We start from the raw sequence: 13,615 nt of genomic DNA on the forward strand, positions 1-13,615 counted from the left end.
AATATCACTCGAAGCAAGTCAAACAAGCCCTGAATGCAGTAAAAGACTTTGAAGTGACACATAGTCCAAATTAAACACTTGGTACACATATCACTGGCAGGCACAATTTCACAAGCAGGACAGATTTCAAACACTTAAAAGTTGTTCCCTGCTAATATTAACCTTTTATTACTATAAAAATAATAAAGAAAAAATATGCAATCTCTCAATCTGTGGAGTTACATATAATGGTAAATGTAAAAGTTAGATTAATGATCAAACATAATTACACACCAGCTAAACGTCAGAGGGGAAAAAATACTGCAGGCTTTGACTTGCTACAACAGACAGTGAGGGGGAGTGGTGGCTGCAGCAGACCTGCTGTGCCCCCAAAATCCCTGCACAAGAGCAAATGGGGTGCCAGGCTCCAAGAGACAGCACTATGGGAGGGGACACTGAAACATCCCACTGGCATTCTGTCCCTAGTCCAACCATGGACTGGTGCAGCATCAGATGCTGCACAAAAGAATACAACTATCTCTGCCTATGGAAACTCACAGCTCCCAAAAGGGAGAGATCTAGGATTAGAATATTGATCACGGCTTCACAACTGTCAACACATCAACTGTTTTTTGAGTTTATACATAAAGAGATGGGTAATGCAGAGATTTTCTTTTACTACATCTGACTATGAGTTTATAGCTGCATCAACCCCTGCCGATTTTTTCTGTTTGAGCACTTATTTTTAATTTGCCTTTTCAATAACCTTATTCTTTGTGTGTGATCCTTCTCAATGTGTTAAATATCAATATAAATGTTAAAGAAGCAGTTAAATGTGACACCTTTGTAATCACATTTCCTAATACTGTTCAAAGAAGTTTTAAAAATCTTTCTCAAACCTGAATATTGTAAAATACTGTTATTTACCACACAACAGCCCTCAGACATAGATACGAGTCCTTTTTTTGTCCCATAGTTTTCTTTCAGCTTTAGATCAGACACACCATTCCAAGTTGCCAAATAGTTCTAGACTTTCTTGGGATAGGGTTGGAAACCCACCAAATAATTAAATGAAGAGTTATTTCTTCTTATATATATATGTGTGTGTGTGTGTGTGTGTGTGTGTGTTGATGGATAGATAGATAGGTAGATAGATAGATCGATCAATCAGCAACTGAAGGTCTGTTGAGAGAAGGCTGATATTCTCCAACAGCAGGAGAAAGAGGAGGAAGCAACAACAGACCAGGAAGACCTGAAAGCTACCAAAATTATTGAACTAGAACTGGGCAATACAACCCCTTGTCATGTTGCTTCCCTTACCTAGACCAGAGTTCTAAGTGACTAATACTTCTGTGGCAGTGGGATCCTACAAGCAATAAAACAAAACAGGAGAACCTTCTTTCCCCTCCAGTACAGCAAAAATGCTTCTCTGTTTTGTAATAGCTTTCCAATTAAAATAGATTACACTTGGATCTGTGGTGTAACTCTAACGTTTCAGTGTTCGAATTCAAGCAATTATGACATGCATTATGTTTTGTGCAGCAAAGTTGGGCACTATAATTAACAAAGTATTTACTTTTTACTCCCTCTGAAAGTCCTAAGTTATACACAAAAACTACACACACAAAAAAAACCCAACCAACTGCAAAGCCAAATCTTATGATCAACAGAGGAACTGCAAGCCACAGAAGTTGACCATACAACTGCTGGCACAAGAACTACAGTCACCTGATTGAATCATTTCCTATGGGACTTTTATTCAGTGCACAGAACACATAGGAGAGAAGGACAAATTTGTTGCTGAAAGCTCACGAGAGCAGAACAAGGAACACAACCAGCAGACTGCTGAGGCAGGGCTGGGGGACAGAGTAACACTAAAGCAGCCACAGGCAAGGCAGGCAACACAGAGAACTAAGGAAGTTTAACTGCCAGAAGTCACTGAGGCAAGCTACTACTTTTTAGTCACACATCACTGCCTCCCATGGTCCTTCCCAAGAAGCAAAAGATTGGCTCAAACTATGGACTGCTTTTGCTGTGCTCTGCTGTGGTCCCCAAGATGGTTTTGCCCCAGTCACAAACACCCATGTCAAAACTTACTTTCATCACTTTTTTAGCTCTAGTTGTCTTTCCCTAAAACTCTCCCACACATTCAGAGAAATACTTAATCAGAATCGAACACAACTTCTCCAAGGGATTTCACATTTCAGTATATAAGTCAGCTGGAAACACAATATTTATCACATTCCAACAAGTCCAATATTTTTGTCCCCTTGTGTCACTGTATCTGCTTCCTCCCCTGCCCACTTCTCAGTGAGTCACAGCACTAAGGACAGGAACCACTGAAAGAAGTTAGTGCACAGTGAGACCTCAGCGTTCTTCACATTTCCAGGTCAAACTGAGTAACAAGAGACAGATGGAAACTGTTGAAAAAATGCCTGTCCTACCTGTGTTTTTGCTTTTTGCTCAGAAGCAGCTGTGCTACTGAAGCACAGGTCTCTGCTTCTTTCACAGCATCTCGGAGCCTACGGAAAAGATCGTTCTCTGGATATTTCCTGTCTTCAGCATCCTCCAACATTACTCTCAGCTCAATCACATCTGTAATAAGAGCACACAAATAATCTGTATGCAAATACAAGAGGGATTTTTGATTGCTTCAAAGGTCTCCAATCAAGGTTCCAATAGGGTAGTTCAATTTGAAATGCATAACAATAAGCTGCATAACAGTCTTGCATTAGCTCATCTCTTTTTTTCCACTATGCAAAACAGCGCTGCTCTCATTAAATGAGAGCACAGAACAAATGTAGGAGTTTCAGGACATCCTACTATGAATGATAGAAGTCTGACCTTTCTTGTGGTTGAGATTGGCAGACAGAGCCTCTGTAACTCTACTGACCCAAGTGTCATAAGACTGTGCTCTGACTTTCACTCCGTACAGCAAGGAAGGAAGGTCTTCTAGGGGATACCGGTACCTGGAGATATGGAAGGAAAACACACCAAAAAAAAGTATTAATGCCCATACAAAAGCCAAGAGATTGCTAATACTGCGTTTTTCCAGCTACAACAAGGCCAGAAAAACAGAACAATACCCATTTGCCACGGGACCAAGAAACAAAGAAGACAGAAACACTCCTTTAATAAATGAGAAGTGTGGCCAAATGTATTTGGTCACTGGTCTACAGTAAATATTAGATAGGGAAGAAAAGCAGGCAGGAAAAAAAAAAAAATCCTGTGTACCTTAGACATTTCTTCTGCATGGGGCATGGGCATAAATCAGATGGATGGTACAAGCACACCAGACGCTCAGGATTACAGGAACACGTAAGAGCTGACAAGAAGCACGTGGTTCTGCAAGCTGTGCACTGACGTTCATCATCTGGAACCAGTTCAAACACCTCTTCTTCAGACATCAACACTCCCTAACAAAAAAAAAATTAAGACACTTGCTCAAAAACTCTAATGCAGGCAGGGGGAGGGGGAAGCAAAAGTTCTTTTGCAAGCATAGAATCGTCTTTTGTTACTCACCATCTGTACGACAGTCTCCCTTAACCGTGTCTCTTCCTCTATCAACAGAGTCATCTCCTTGCAGACCATGGCAGCCAGCCCAACATCTAAGCACTCTGGATCTGCAGCCATCTTGAAGATCAGCTCTTCATGGGAGAAAACACAGTGACGTCCCAGCCTTCGGTAGTGACTCACACACTGACGTCCAATGGGAAGCTGCAAAAAACCACGACATCCATCATTCTGGGAAAAGATGAGCAGAGTCATCTCTTCGCTCCCACTTCCCTTCCTCTGACAAAAACTGGGAAAAGACTGAGGCTAAGAGAATTGGTTTTGACAGGACAGAGCCAATTATACCAACCTTAAACCACGTCACAGATGAGAACAAAGACAATATCCATGTTGGGGGGCAGGGAGGCATCTTCCATAATCTTATGTGCCTAACTTACAGAGACAAGTTTAAGAGTTATCCTAAGCTCTTTTTTTACTTCCAGTGTAAAGAAACTGGCACCACAGAGAAGTCATCTGGTCTATGCTAAGGTGAGTGCATTGCCCTCTGGATATTACTATGTTTGGACAAAAGCATTTAACACAAGATGCCTAGAGTTCACCAAAATTGCTATCACTCATTTTGTGCCTTTTAAAGCAAACAAAGTAAGATGCTAGATGAATCTGCCAAACAGATTCCTGGTTACATTTCCATAAGCACAGGAAATTTCACATGGCTGGTATGAGTTTAGTTGTTTTTCATAGAGGCTATACACCATGATTACATCATGAGTATGGGAGGAAAAAAAAAAAAAAAAGAACACAGACACACTGCCAGTCCTGCAGACAATTTTTCTGATAAATGCATAAAGTTTTCTGATCAAGGGCTAAAATTTCTATTTGTAATTAACAAAAAAGAAGCTAGAGATAGATAAACTAAGGTGAGATCATAACTTCCAACTGTAAACCCTGGATAGTAACAGAACATACTTTTTACGATTTACTGAACAATCCACATAAGCTATGCACTGATGTGGCAGAGCTATTACAACTTAGAACAAGCACTAAAATAACTAAAAGGTGCAATGAGTTGGCACAAAAGAGGCACAAAAGACTGTTATATGCCTATCTCCAACATCCAAATGACAACAGCTGTTCAAGACAGCACATTAATCCATATCAAATTTAAAAAGAGGCATCACAAATACTAGGTAAAGGTACTGCAAGATGTCAGTTTTTGGTTCAATCAACACTTAAAAAGGAAGAACATGTGCCAAAGTTTCAGTTTGAAGCTCCTTAAAGTTATGTGCCCATCAAAATTACTTTGTGTAATGGAAACACATCAGTTTTCAACTGCTGTACCAAGAACTTTAAACATAAAATACACTATATAACTGGAAAGACTATTCTTCAGATATTTAAGTTACTAACAGACTCCTTGCAGAGGTCACTGAGCAGAGACACAGCAAATATACACAAAAGAACAGACCCAGTCAGCAGTGCAGAAGTTCACAGCTTCAGCAAAGTTATATCCCTGGTTAAATCCAGAGTGATAGGCACGAGGAAAGGTCACAACAAACTCGCCAGCACACTGATTGGTCCTGAAAACCTAATAGGATAAAGGAAAAAAAAACAATATGTAACATGCAACAGAGTTTAAGACACAAAACTACACAATGTCTGCACACCATTTTCTGTATCTACAGAACACCACAGGCAACACAGCTATCACCAACTGGTTAAGACTGGTTCTATCTTCTCAAAATGAATACTCAATTTACAGCCTTACTCAAAAAAGCTGAATATATAAGCCAACAGTTGAAAATTGTCTTTATGAATCCCAAAAGGGATGTTTCTCTCTCATCGTTTAATCCATTGTACCACAAAGTGCAAAAGCTTCTGGAAGCAGTTTATGGTTTGCTTTGTTGGGGTATTTGCCAGGGAAGTAATTTATCCTAAGACAAAAGCAAATGATAGTGACTGCTGCTTAGGGGTCTGCAGTCAATTATGTTTGGTCAAAAAAGCATTTTGTAATGCTGAGATTTCCACTGAACATAAGAAAAGTATTTTACTGTCAAGAGATACTAAAAACATTTCAGACAAATCTGCTGTTATACAAGGGAAGTGATTTTTTAATTAAAAATTAAGTGTAATACACAATGTATACTTGTTCTTAAGGTATTTTATGTAGGAAGCTTGGCACACACATTTCTTTTACAAGATAAATTAAATTTCCTGGTGAGTCTACAGAAGATTCTAGAAAATAGCTTTAAAAAACACCCCATAAGTAATGAATTGAATATGCAAATGTCCACCATAAAAATTCTTCAGAGTTATGCCAAACTATTGTTACACAAAACTGGCAGAGAATGAAAAAAAGAGAGCACATAGGAGTACTTATGTAAAAAAAATGCTTGTGTGCTACTCACTGGTACACCATGTTCCATCAGCACATTGGGGTTCATAATAGTGACCAGCTGATGCAGGAGATCAGGCTGGGATTCAAACAGCTCAGGAGCCAATTCCTTCATCACATCTTCCAGCTGCTCTGCTGCATGAGAGGGCACTCCATACCATGTCTTCGGTTCTCCCCTACCAAAACACAACCACAGGAATCAACACGACTCACAGGGAAGTAATGGTGCCACCCAACTGCAAACTACACCTCACATCCAGCAGCACTATCCTCATAAGCCAAATATTTTGCACCTGGATACAAAAAAATGTCTTTAATCAATGAGCATCTTCTTCAGGATGTACTATTTTAATCTGAAAAATCAGTTACCTACAACACAATTCTCAAAACACCTGACAGCAGATTTGCCTTGACAAAGCAAGCCTAACATGCAAAATAACTCACTACGCTCTAAAAGGGTAAAATGGGCAATTACTTTCCTTCAGGAAGGAGGAATCAAGTTTAGTAAACAAAACCTTGGCTGTCACAGCTAAGGTTTAAGAGAAAAGAAATCATGATAGTCCTCCACTCAATTACGCTTGGAGTAGTCACGTTCCTGAAACCAATGGAAGAGCAGCCAGCAGAATGAAATACAAGCAATCCTTCTAATATACACAACTAACTACTAAAAACCTGTGGTACACTGGTTTCAAGATAAAAAATGCCACATAACATGAATTAGTTAAGTATGATGGAAGAAAGATTAACAAGACCAAAACTAAACAAATACGTACTCAAGCACTACTCCAGTCCTTCCAGTATTGTCTTAATCAAAATAAGCTGTAATGACCTAGTGTCTGCAGTGCTGAGGTTTACTTTTAAATTACACTTTATTAAAAAGTACAAGCAGTAGTCCACTGAAATATTTGAAAGAGTTTACACAGCACTATCTAAACGTATTAATGATCCTGTCACCCACCATCCCAGACAATGCCTGGAGCAGCATTTCCTGCGGTTCCTGCGGGCTGCAGTGGCACCTGCTGGCAGCACACAGCCAGGACACCCCAGTAAATCCACTCCTCGGGATATGTGCTGCTGGAATCCACCAGTAACAAACCCCTCACACACTGACCCACTTAACAGCATGCTGAGGAAAGCAACTGAACTCAAAACAAAACTAATTCCCTTCCTGAGTCTGTGGATCAGACCCTACTATCAAACATGCTTCTCCAGAGATGTGCAATCATGGTCTGAAGGCCGTCAACTCGTCTGTACCAGACATACAGCAAATTTTCTAAAGGGCTGCTTCCCACAGCTTTCCACTCCTTCCCCCCTGCTCCATCCACTGTGATTGAGTCTGATAAACTGAGAAGAGTGCAATGTAAATAGTTTATCTATCATGAGTCCTCTTGTCAAACACAAAAGCTGAACACCAGAACACTTGTAGGATTGTTCTGAAAGTCAGAATTGCTTTCAAGTTTCTCTTCTCTTGAGCAGGAGCATTTCTGCTGCTGAAGAGTCAGTTCTGATGCCTCTGAAAGCCACGGGATAGCAGACTCAGTTTCCAGCACAGAGACATCCCAACTTCAAATCATAAAGCAGTGAAGTAGTGAACTGTAACTCAGTCCAAAAGGAAAAGCTTTCTTAGAAAAGATGTGACCCCGTAAAGCATGATTTTCCGGTGACACTGGAATGTTGGCCACACAAGAATATTTAATCAGTTAATGAAAAATGCTAATGTGGTTAAAACAGTATCCGTATTTTCCTCTAATCAGCCAAAGCTAAGGATATGAACCACTCACCACATGTAGCTTTTTATCTAAAAATGTCATCATGTGCAGAGGCACTTTCAAATAGAACTACAAATTTCCTAAAGCAAACAGGGCAGTGTAAGGTAGATGCACGAAGGACAGCCCATACCAGTGCAGGTAGTTGATGGAATAGCTCCAGTGATCTTCGATGTGCCAGCAAAATGAGGAGAAACACATCCCTACGTACAGCCAAGGTACCTTCATGCCAGAGATATCTGCATTGATGTGAGCAAGGACTGATTGTTCTAGAATTGGCATGTTGTTCAAGTTCCAACCAGAGAGCGCATAATCCTGGCCAAAAAAAGGAGAAAGTTTGAAAAAAGTCAAAAGAATATCAGGACACCAACTACAGAAAAGGAAAGTACAAAAGAAAAGACCAGCCTACCCATTTCTATTAGTAGACAGTGGGATATTTCCTGCAACAATGAAACATCAAAACTAGAAATAATTCCTTAAATACCTTAGTCATCAAATAATAAGACTAAGATTTTAAGGCCAGTCCTAGTAATTCAACATACACAGCCCATCTTCTTTAGATCAAGCTTTGCTTTCCTCCCCATCTCAAGATTGCAGGTTTCATGCTTTTATGGTGGAATGAAATACCAGCAACACCAGCAGAACTATAGACTGAAATCTTCAATAATGTAGGACAACTTGAAATTGTAAACAACGCAGTGAATCTTATGTTATTATTTCAGCTTTTTTAACACCTGTTTTACTTCACTGCAGTTTCTGTTGATCTACTTTATAGATTCCTTTAGGAAGTTTTCTCCAGGGAAGAAATTCCTGCTCATTCATTCTTGAGAAGACGGCATCACCCATTAAGCACTCCCACCTTTACTTTCAAATACACATGATTTGTACAAAAAATTATACTTCAGACAGCCTTAAAAACTGACTACTGTGCTTTAACACAGTCTACTCTCCACCTTTAGAGTTGTAAGCATAGATTCACAGGCATTTTAGACATATCCCACAGCTGCTGAAAGGACTGGTCAAACCCTCAGCTCAGCCACACATTTCTGCTGTTCCTTTTGCTCTGACACCACAAAGGCAACACAGTGAGTCAGATGATTTAAGTCATCTGGCTAAAAAAATTTTTTAAGTGACTACCTTCATACAAACAGATCAACAATCAGTTCTGACTCACTCAGCAGCTGCACAATCACTGCACAGCCAACAAAGGTACACACAGGAAGGTGTAGGTATGGGTGGAAGACAACAGTGAGCAGGATTACCTCTTACAGTGAGCTGTATAAATTGATTTGGGGCTGTGTAATCAGCAAACTACACCTTTACCCTCATTTTGTCTGAGTGTAGGCATATAAGTAGCAAGAAAATTGATATGCTATGCTAAGGTCTGAGGGAAAATAGGTAATGTACTTACTAGATATTCTTTACAAAATTTTCTATAATAAGATGCTGTATCTACATCTTCTCATTCTTACAGTATGCACAGTCAGAGAAACAAGCTAAATCAAATTAGTTTTACCCATTAAGAACCTCCTAAGGAGGACAGAATCATGTTTCTGTAGCTAAGTCTATAATGAAAAGGTTTGGAACAAGAAAGAAAAAGATACTATTAGTCTCCTCATACTCAGACATACAGCAACAACTTGCACATCTTCGCCTGCTAAGATTAAGTGACAGAAAAGAGGTGTGACTTAAATCATGAAAAGGAGCTTATTTATCAGCAACCGGATCTGTAAAAGAACCTCAATTATCAGACTAATGCCCTGCTCAAAAGGAATGTTAAGTACATGCAAAAGCCTTAAGCAATTTCTTCATGAAAAAAATCCATGCTGATTTCTGACCTAAATTCTTAATGTGAAATCTTATGCAGAGCAAAGAATGGAGTCAGTTTGCATATCCTGTTCCTCACCTCCTCCTCTGGCATCAGCTTTCGCCGGCCATCCTTCACGGGGAAGCCACTTCCAAAGTCCTTGGAGGAGATGTCAGCCCCATATTCCACAATGACATCCTCCTCTATGCTGCTCACTAATCGCCAGAATTCTTTTTCTACGAGCTCAGTGGGAACCATCTGAAAGCAGAAGAGACGTTTGGGTATGTGCACGCAAGACCCAACATAAAAATTATCTTTCAAGCAGTAAATCGCTATTAACTCTCCATGAATTTTCAAATACCAGGGGCACTGCCTCTCCCCCCTCCATCTCTTCAAAGTCATAGTTTGGTCTGTATCCCTCTGTAGTGCCTGCAATGTTCCAGAAATAGGATATCGCAGCATGAGGCAAGGAACAAACAAGAGAGATGGAATCACCAGAAGTACAGCAAAAAAGAAGGGGAAGAGGAGACAGCCAACAGAAGTCAAGCAGCAAACGGAATGAATAGCATGCAAATTCCTAACTATTTCAGAGGATAATGACCAGAACTTCTGAATAAGAGTAAGAAAATTCAGATACAAAATTGTGTTCGAAGTCTGATCGTCATACAGCTCATTATGATTCTTACTTATATGCATTTACTTATGAAGCTTATTTGTAAAATTAGCTTCCTTGCTTTGTTCCATGTCCCAAAGTTGTATCATAAATTGGAGTCCTTAAAAGGTAGAGGCTTTAGCAAGAATGCCCATAGGTTACCAAAGAACTGTGAGAGGAGAAAGATCTTGGTGCTGCAGGCAGTGTACAAGACAGGGGAATTGTGGCAGTGTGCCAAGGCAGAAATGCTAGTTTTAAAGATATTAAAATCTTTAAAATGTTTCATTTAAAAATGTTGCTGAAATGTAGAACAAAAAAAAAAAAAAAAAAACAAAAAAAACAAGAACCAACCCTGTCATTATCAGACACACTCAGTCAATTGACTTGACTACAAGAAAAGACTGCAATAGTAAAGAAAACAATGATTTATCCTCTGGATGAACCAAACCAAGACAAAAGCCATAGGAAGGGCAGGAGAAAGACCCCTTTGCCAAACAAGAACAAGATACTTACTTCAGTTTATCAAAAAGGGCAAGAACTTTAAACAAGAGCATGACCAATATAGTATACCCTAACAAGCAATAAAGCTGTCTGTCCATCACAGGAAAAAGGTGAAATGAAGTTGAAATGAGACCAGATGCCAGAAAGCTAAATCATTTGTTTACATGTTTGAAGCTTATGGTGCCTCTTCAAACAAAGCTAAGATGCCTTAGCAAAAATCAAGGATCAGCTGAAACCTCTTCTCTTTTTCCCTTACAAGGAATCACAACAAAAGTTGAAACTCACATGGACTGGCATGTTGAAATAATCAGACTTGAAGTTATCAGCCATTTCACCAAAGCTCTGGAGAGTATATTCCCTGACAGCTTGTTCAAATCCAAAGGCCTCACGGGGTTTGTTGCATTCCTAGGAGACAGAACATGAAAATATTGTTCCCTGCAGCAGACTATGACACAGTTACATTTTTAGCAAAAAACCCTAATGCCTGAGTCCTTACCAAACACAATAAGCTACCACTTCTGAGTGCTTTCCTCAGCTGAGGAAGTCCCACCACAACGGAAACAGCACAGAATTTACGGTACAGAAGCTAATCTAATACTGTAAACCCCATGCTACACACTTCTGCTTTCCTGTCCAAAACTACATTTCCTCATCTACCACTGCCAGCCACAGAGAGAGACTGTGCACAAGATGTTTAGGCAGCCATAAGGCATTTCTTAGACACACTGGATTCAAGCACCCGCAGAATAACAGCACAGGAACAAACCCCCCATAGCGTTTCAGTCTTATCAAGTCAGCAAATCATCAACAGATTTGGCACCGTGAAAATATATAGGAGGAAAGAGGAAGAAGGAAATTAGAACAGTGCAACACAGCCAGCAACAGATACAGCCCATCTGATAGAAAGCCTCCAAGTTTTTCACTGTTCTATTCCCATTCATACTAAGAGTGTTCCTTTCAGCTACTCTCCCCACCCATTACTAGTGTGTCTTTCTCAGCTCTTTTGGAACTGACACAATGTTCCTACATACACAGGACATATTTGAACACAAAGATGATGCATCACTATCTGATTGTCAGCTATTCAGTCATAAAGAAACAGGATTAGAAAGGAATTCATCACTAGTTTCTTTTTTTTCCCAAGAGGAACTATCCTTAGACTATGTCCAACATGTATCAAAGTAGTTCTTAAAAGGAGCCTGCAACAGAGAATCTACAACATCTGTGAACACTGTCACACAACGTTGACCTAAATACATATTCTTCCCAGCTTCTGTTCCAGCACCCTGCTGTTAAAATTACATTAAGCATCTGTGCACAATTAACATCTAAAGTAAAAACTGAGGCAAAAAGCACTACTGAGCGCTTCAAACATGTTATTTGTTTACTCACCATTACATAATATAGCTAAGTTTTTTCCCCTTCTTCCTGTTACTTTCAATATATTTCCAGAATTTTTCAAGTATTTGGTGTACCATTTGCTAGTAACAACTTACTCAGCACCTGGTCTTTCTGGGTTTTGTATGGACATGCACATTTTTCCTTGCTAACGGTGTATCCCTGTTTTTACCAGCAGTGGCAAAGTTTCTTCTGAGTTTCCACATTCTTAAACTTACTGTAGCCACTCTTTTTACTACTATATTCTCTACATTAACCCCACATTAGATTGCTGCACTTTGCTGGTAGTTCTTTATTGCTCTCTCTCTTAAGAGAACAATAAACAAGCAGCTTAATCCACTCTGTGAGCAGCAGCCCAAAGGGAAAGCTGTATCTTTTCCCTCCCCTGTAACTATGAATTTCCACCTCTCTCACAACAGCATTTGCCTCAGTTCATCTGACAGCTTCATCTCTGGGTGAGAGCAGCAAGCTGATCCACCTCATCACGTGGTTGCACAACGATCCATTCACCACCATCAGGGAACCAGCAGAAGCCACACAGAAGGGTGTGAGGGACTGGGGGCATACAGGCACGTACACACCTGTGCACAACTGCCCCCTCTGAAAAAAACACAGCCTAAAAAAGTTAAAGCCAGTCTCAAAATCACAGATTTAGGAACATGAAGCTTCTTCCTCTGAATCCTGAACCTACCAACTTTCTGAGCTTGCGAAATTTGTTTGCTTAAGACAAATACCGAGTCAGTCAAGTGATGTTTGCTGCCTTCAGGCTGCTGATCAGTCATCTCCTGGAACTTGGTAGCTTTTCTTTTCTGTATCATGAAATTCAACTAGCTTCCACTTTCAGAGCCTGAACAGTTCCTTTTTCAGTCTAAACCAAATCTAATATAGCTACAAAATTTTAAATTAGTTCTTTCACTTTCTGCTACAAGCTATTCTGAACAATGCTATCATGACTTCCCAATAATCAAAGCTACCTTTTGCCCAAATTGCATACTTCGGTTACTTCATAGTTTACAAAATGTCTCATCATTATGCTGAAACACCCACCACAACCCTACTTCTCACCCTGATTTCCCACTAGCACATTGTCAAACTGAGTTTTAGCTCTTAACATACCAAGGCCAAAGTTTTAGCTGTCACATGGCCACATAATAAATAAAGGTTATGCCCAAGCTCTAGAAGGAATGTTTATCTCTCCTTATGGCTCATCAACCAAGATTCATGGCTCATCTTGACAATATTCCAAAACAAACTATATCCTCTACAAAGATGGATTGGCACTGAGCTGAACTGCTCTTCTGACCTTTCCAGGTACACTGGTGTACACACAAAGCTTGAGTAGTTCTTGAACTGTACCTCAGCAACGCACTTTGGACACCTCCAGTCACCCTTGGGTACATCAGGCAGAGGAGGAATCAAGCAAAAAGTGTGATAGCTGTCATCACATCCATCACACAGGAGCAGTTTGTCCTCATTATTTCCTCTACCACAAAATAAGCAAACATAGAGATCAACCTGTGGAGAAAAAAAAACAGGAAAAAGAAAAAAAAAAGAAGTTACAAAAAGTTTCTCATCTAGAAGCTGCCTTCCTTAAACAAAGGCTCTTC

The 13,615-nt window shown here is 39.9% G+C and overlaps 1 protein-coding gene across 1 annotated transcript in view; it reads right to left on the reverse strand.

The window, feature by feature from the left end:
- The window catches only part of KDM5A (lysine demethylase 5A), a 49,760-nt gene that overhangs the window by 21,568 nt on the left and 14,577 nt on the right, over positions 1-13,615 (reverse strand). Inside the window, exons 8-17 of the mRNA XM_032687494.1 lie at positions 13,365-13,523; positions 10,896-11,015; positions 9,557-9,715; positions 7,784-7,965; positions 5,898-6,060; positions 4,958-5,077; positions 3,502-3,696; positions 3,214-3,395; positions 2,824-2,948; positions 2,424-2,574 (exon numbers count right to left, since the gene is read on the reverse strand). Coding sequence (XP_032543385.1) covers positions 2,424-2,574; positions 2,824-2,948; positions 3,214-3,395; positions 3,502-3,696; positions 4,958-5,077; positions 5,898-6,060; positions 7,784-7,965; positions 9,557-9,715; positions 10,896-11,015; positions 13,365-13,523 — 1,556 coding nt within the window. The remainder of the gene's footprint in view (positions 1-2,423; positions 2,575-2,823; positions 2,949-3,213; positions 3,396-3,501; positions 3,697-4,957; positions 5,078-5,897; positions 6,061-7,783; positions 7,966-9,556; positions 9,716-10,895; positions 11,016-13,364; positions 13,524-13,615) is intronic.

This window comes from Chiroxiphia lanceolata, chromosome 5 (genome assembly GCF_009829145.1).
Source record: "Chiroxiphia lanceolata isolate bChiLan1 chromosome 5, bChiLan1.pri, whole genome shotgun sequence".
Lineage (NCBI taxonomy): Eukaryota > Metazoa > Chordata > Aves > Passeriformes > Pipridae > Chiroxiphia > Chiroxiphia lanceolata.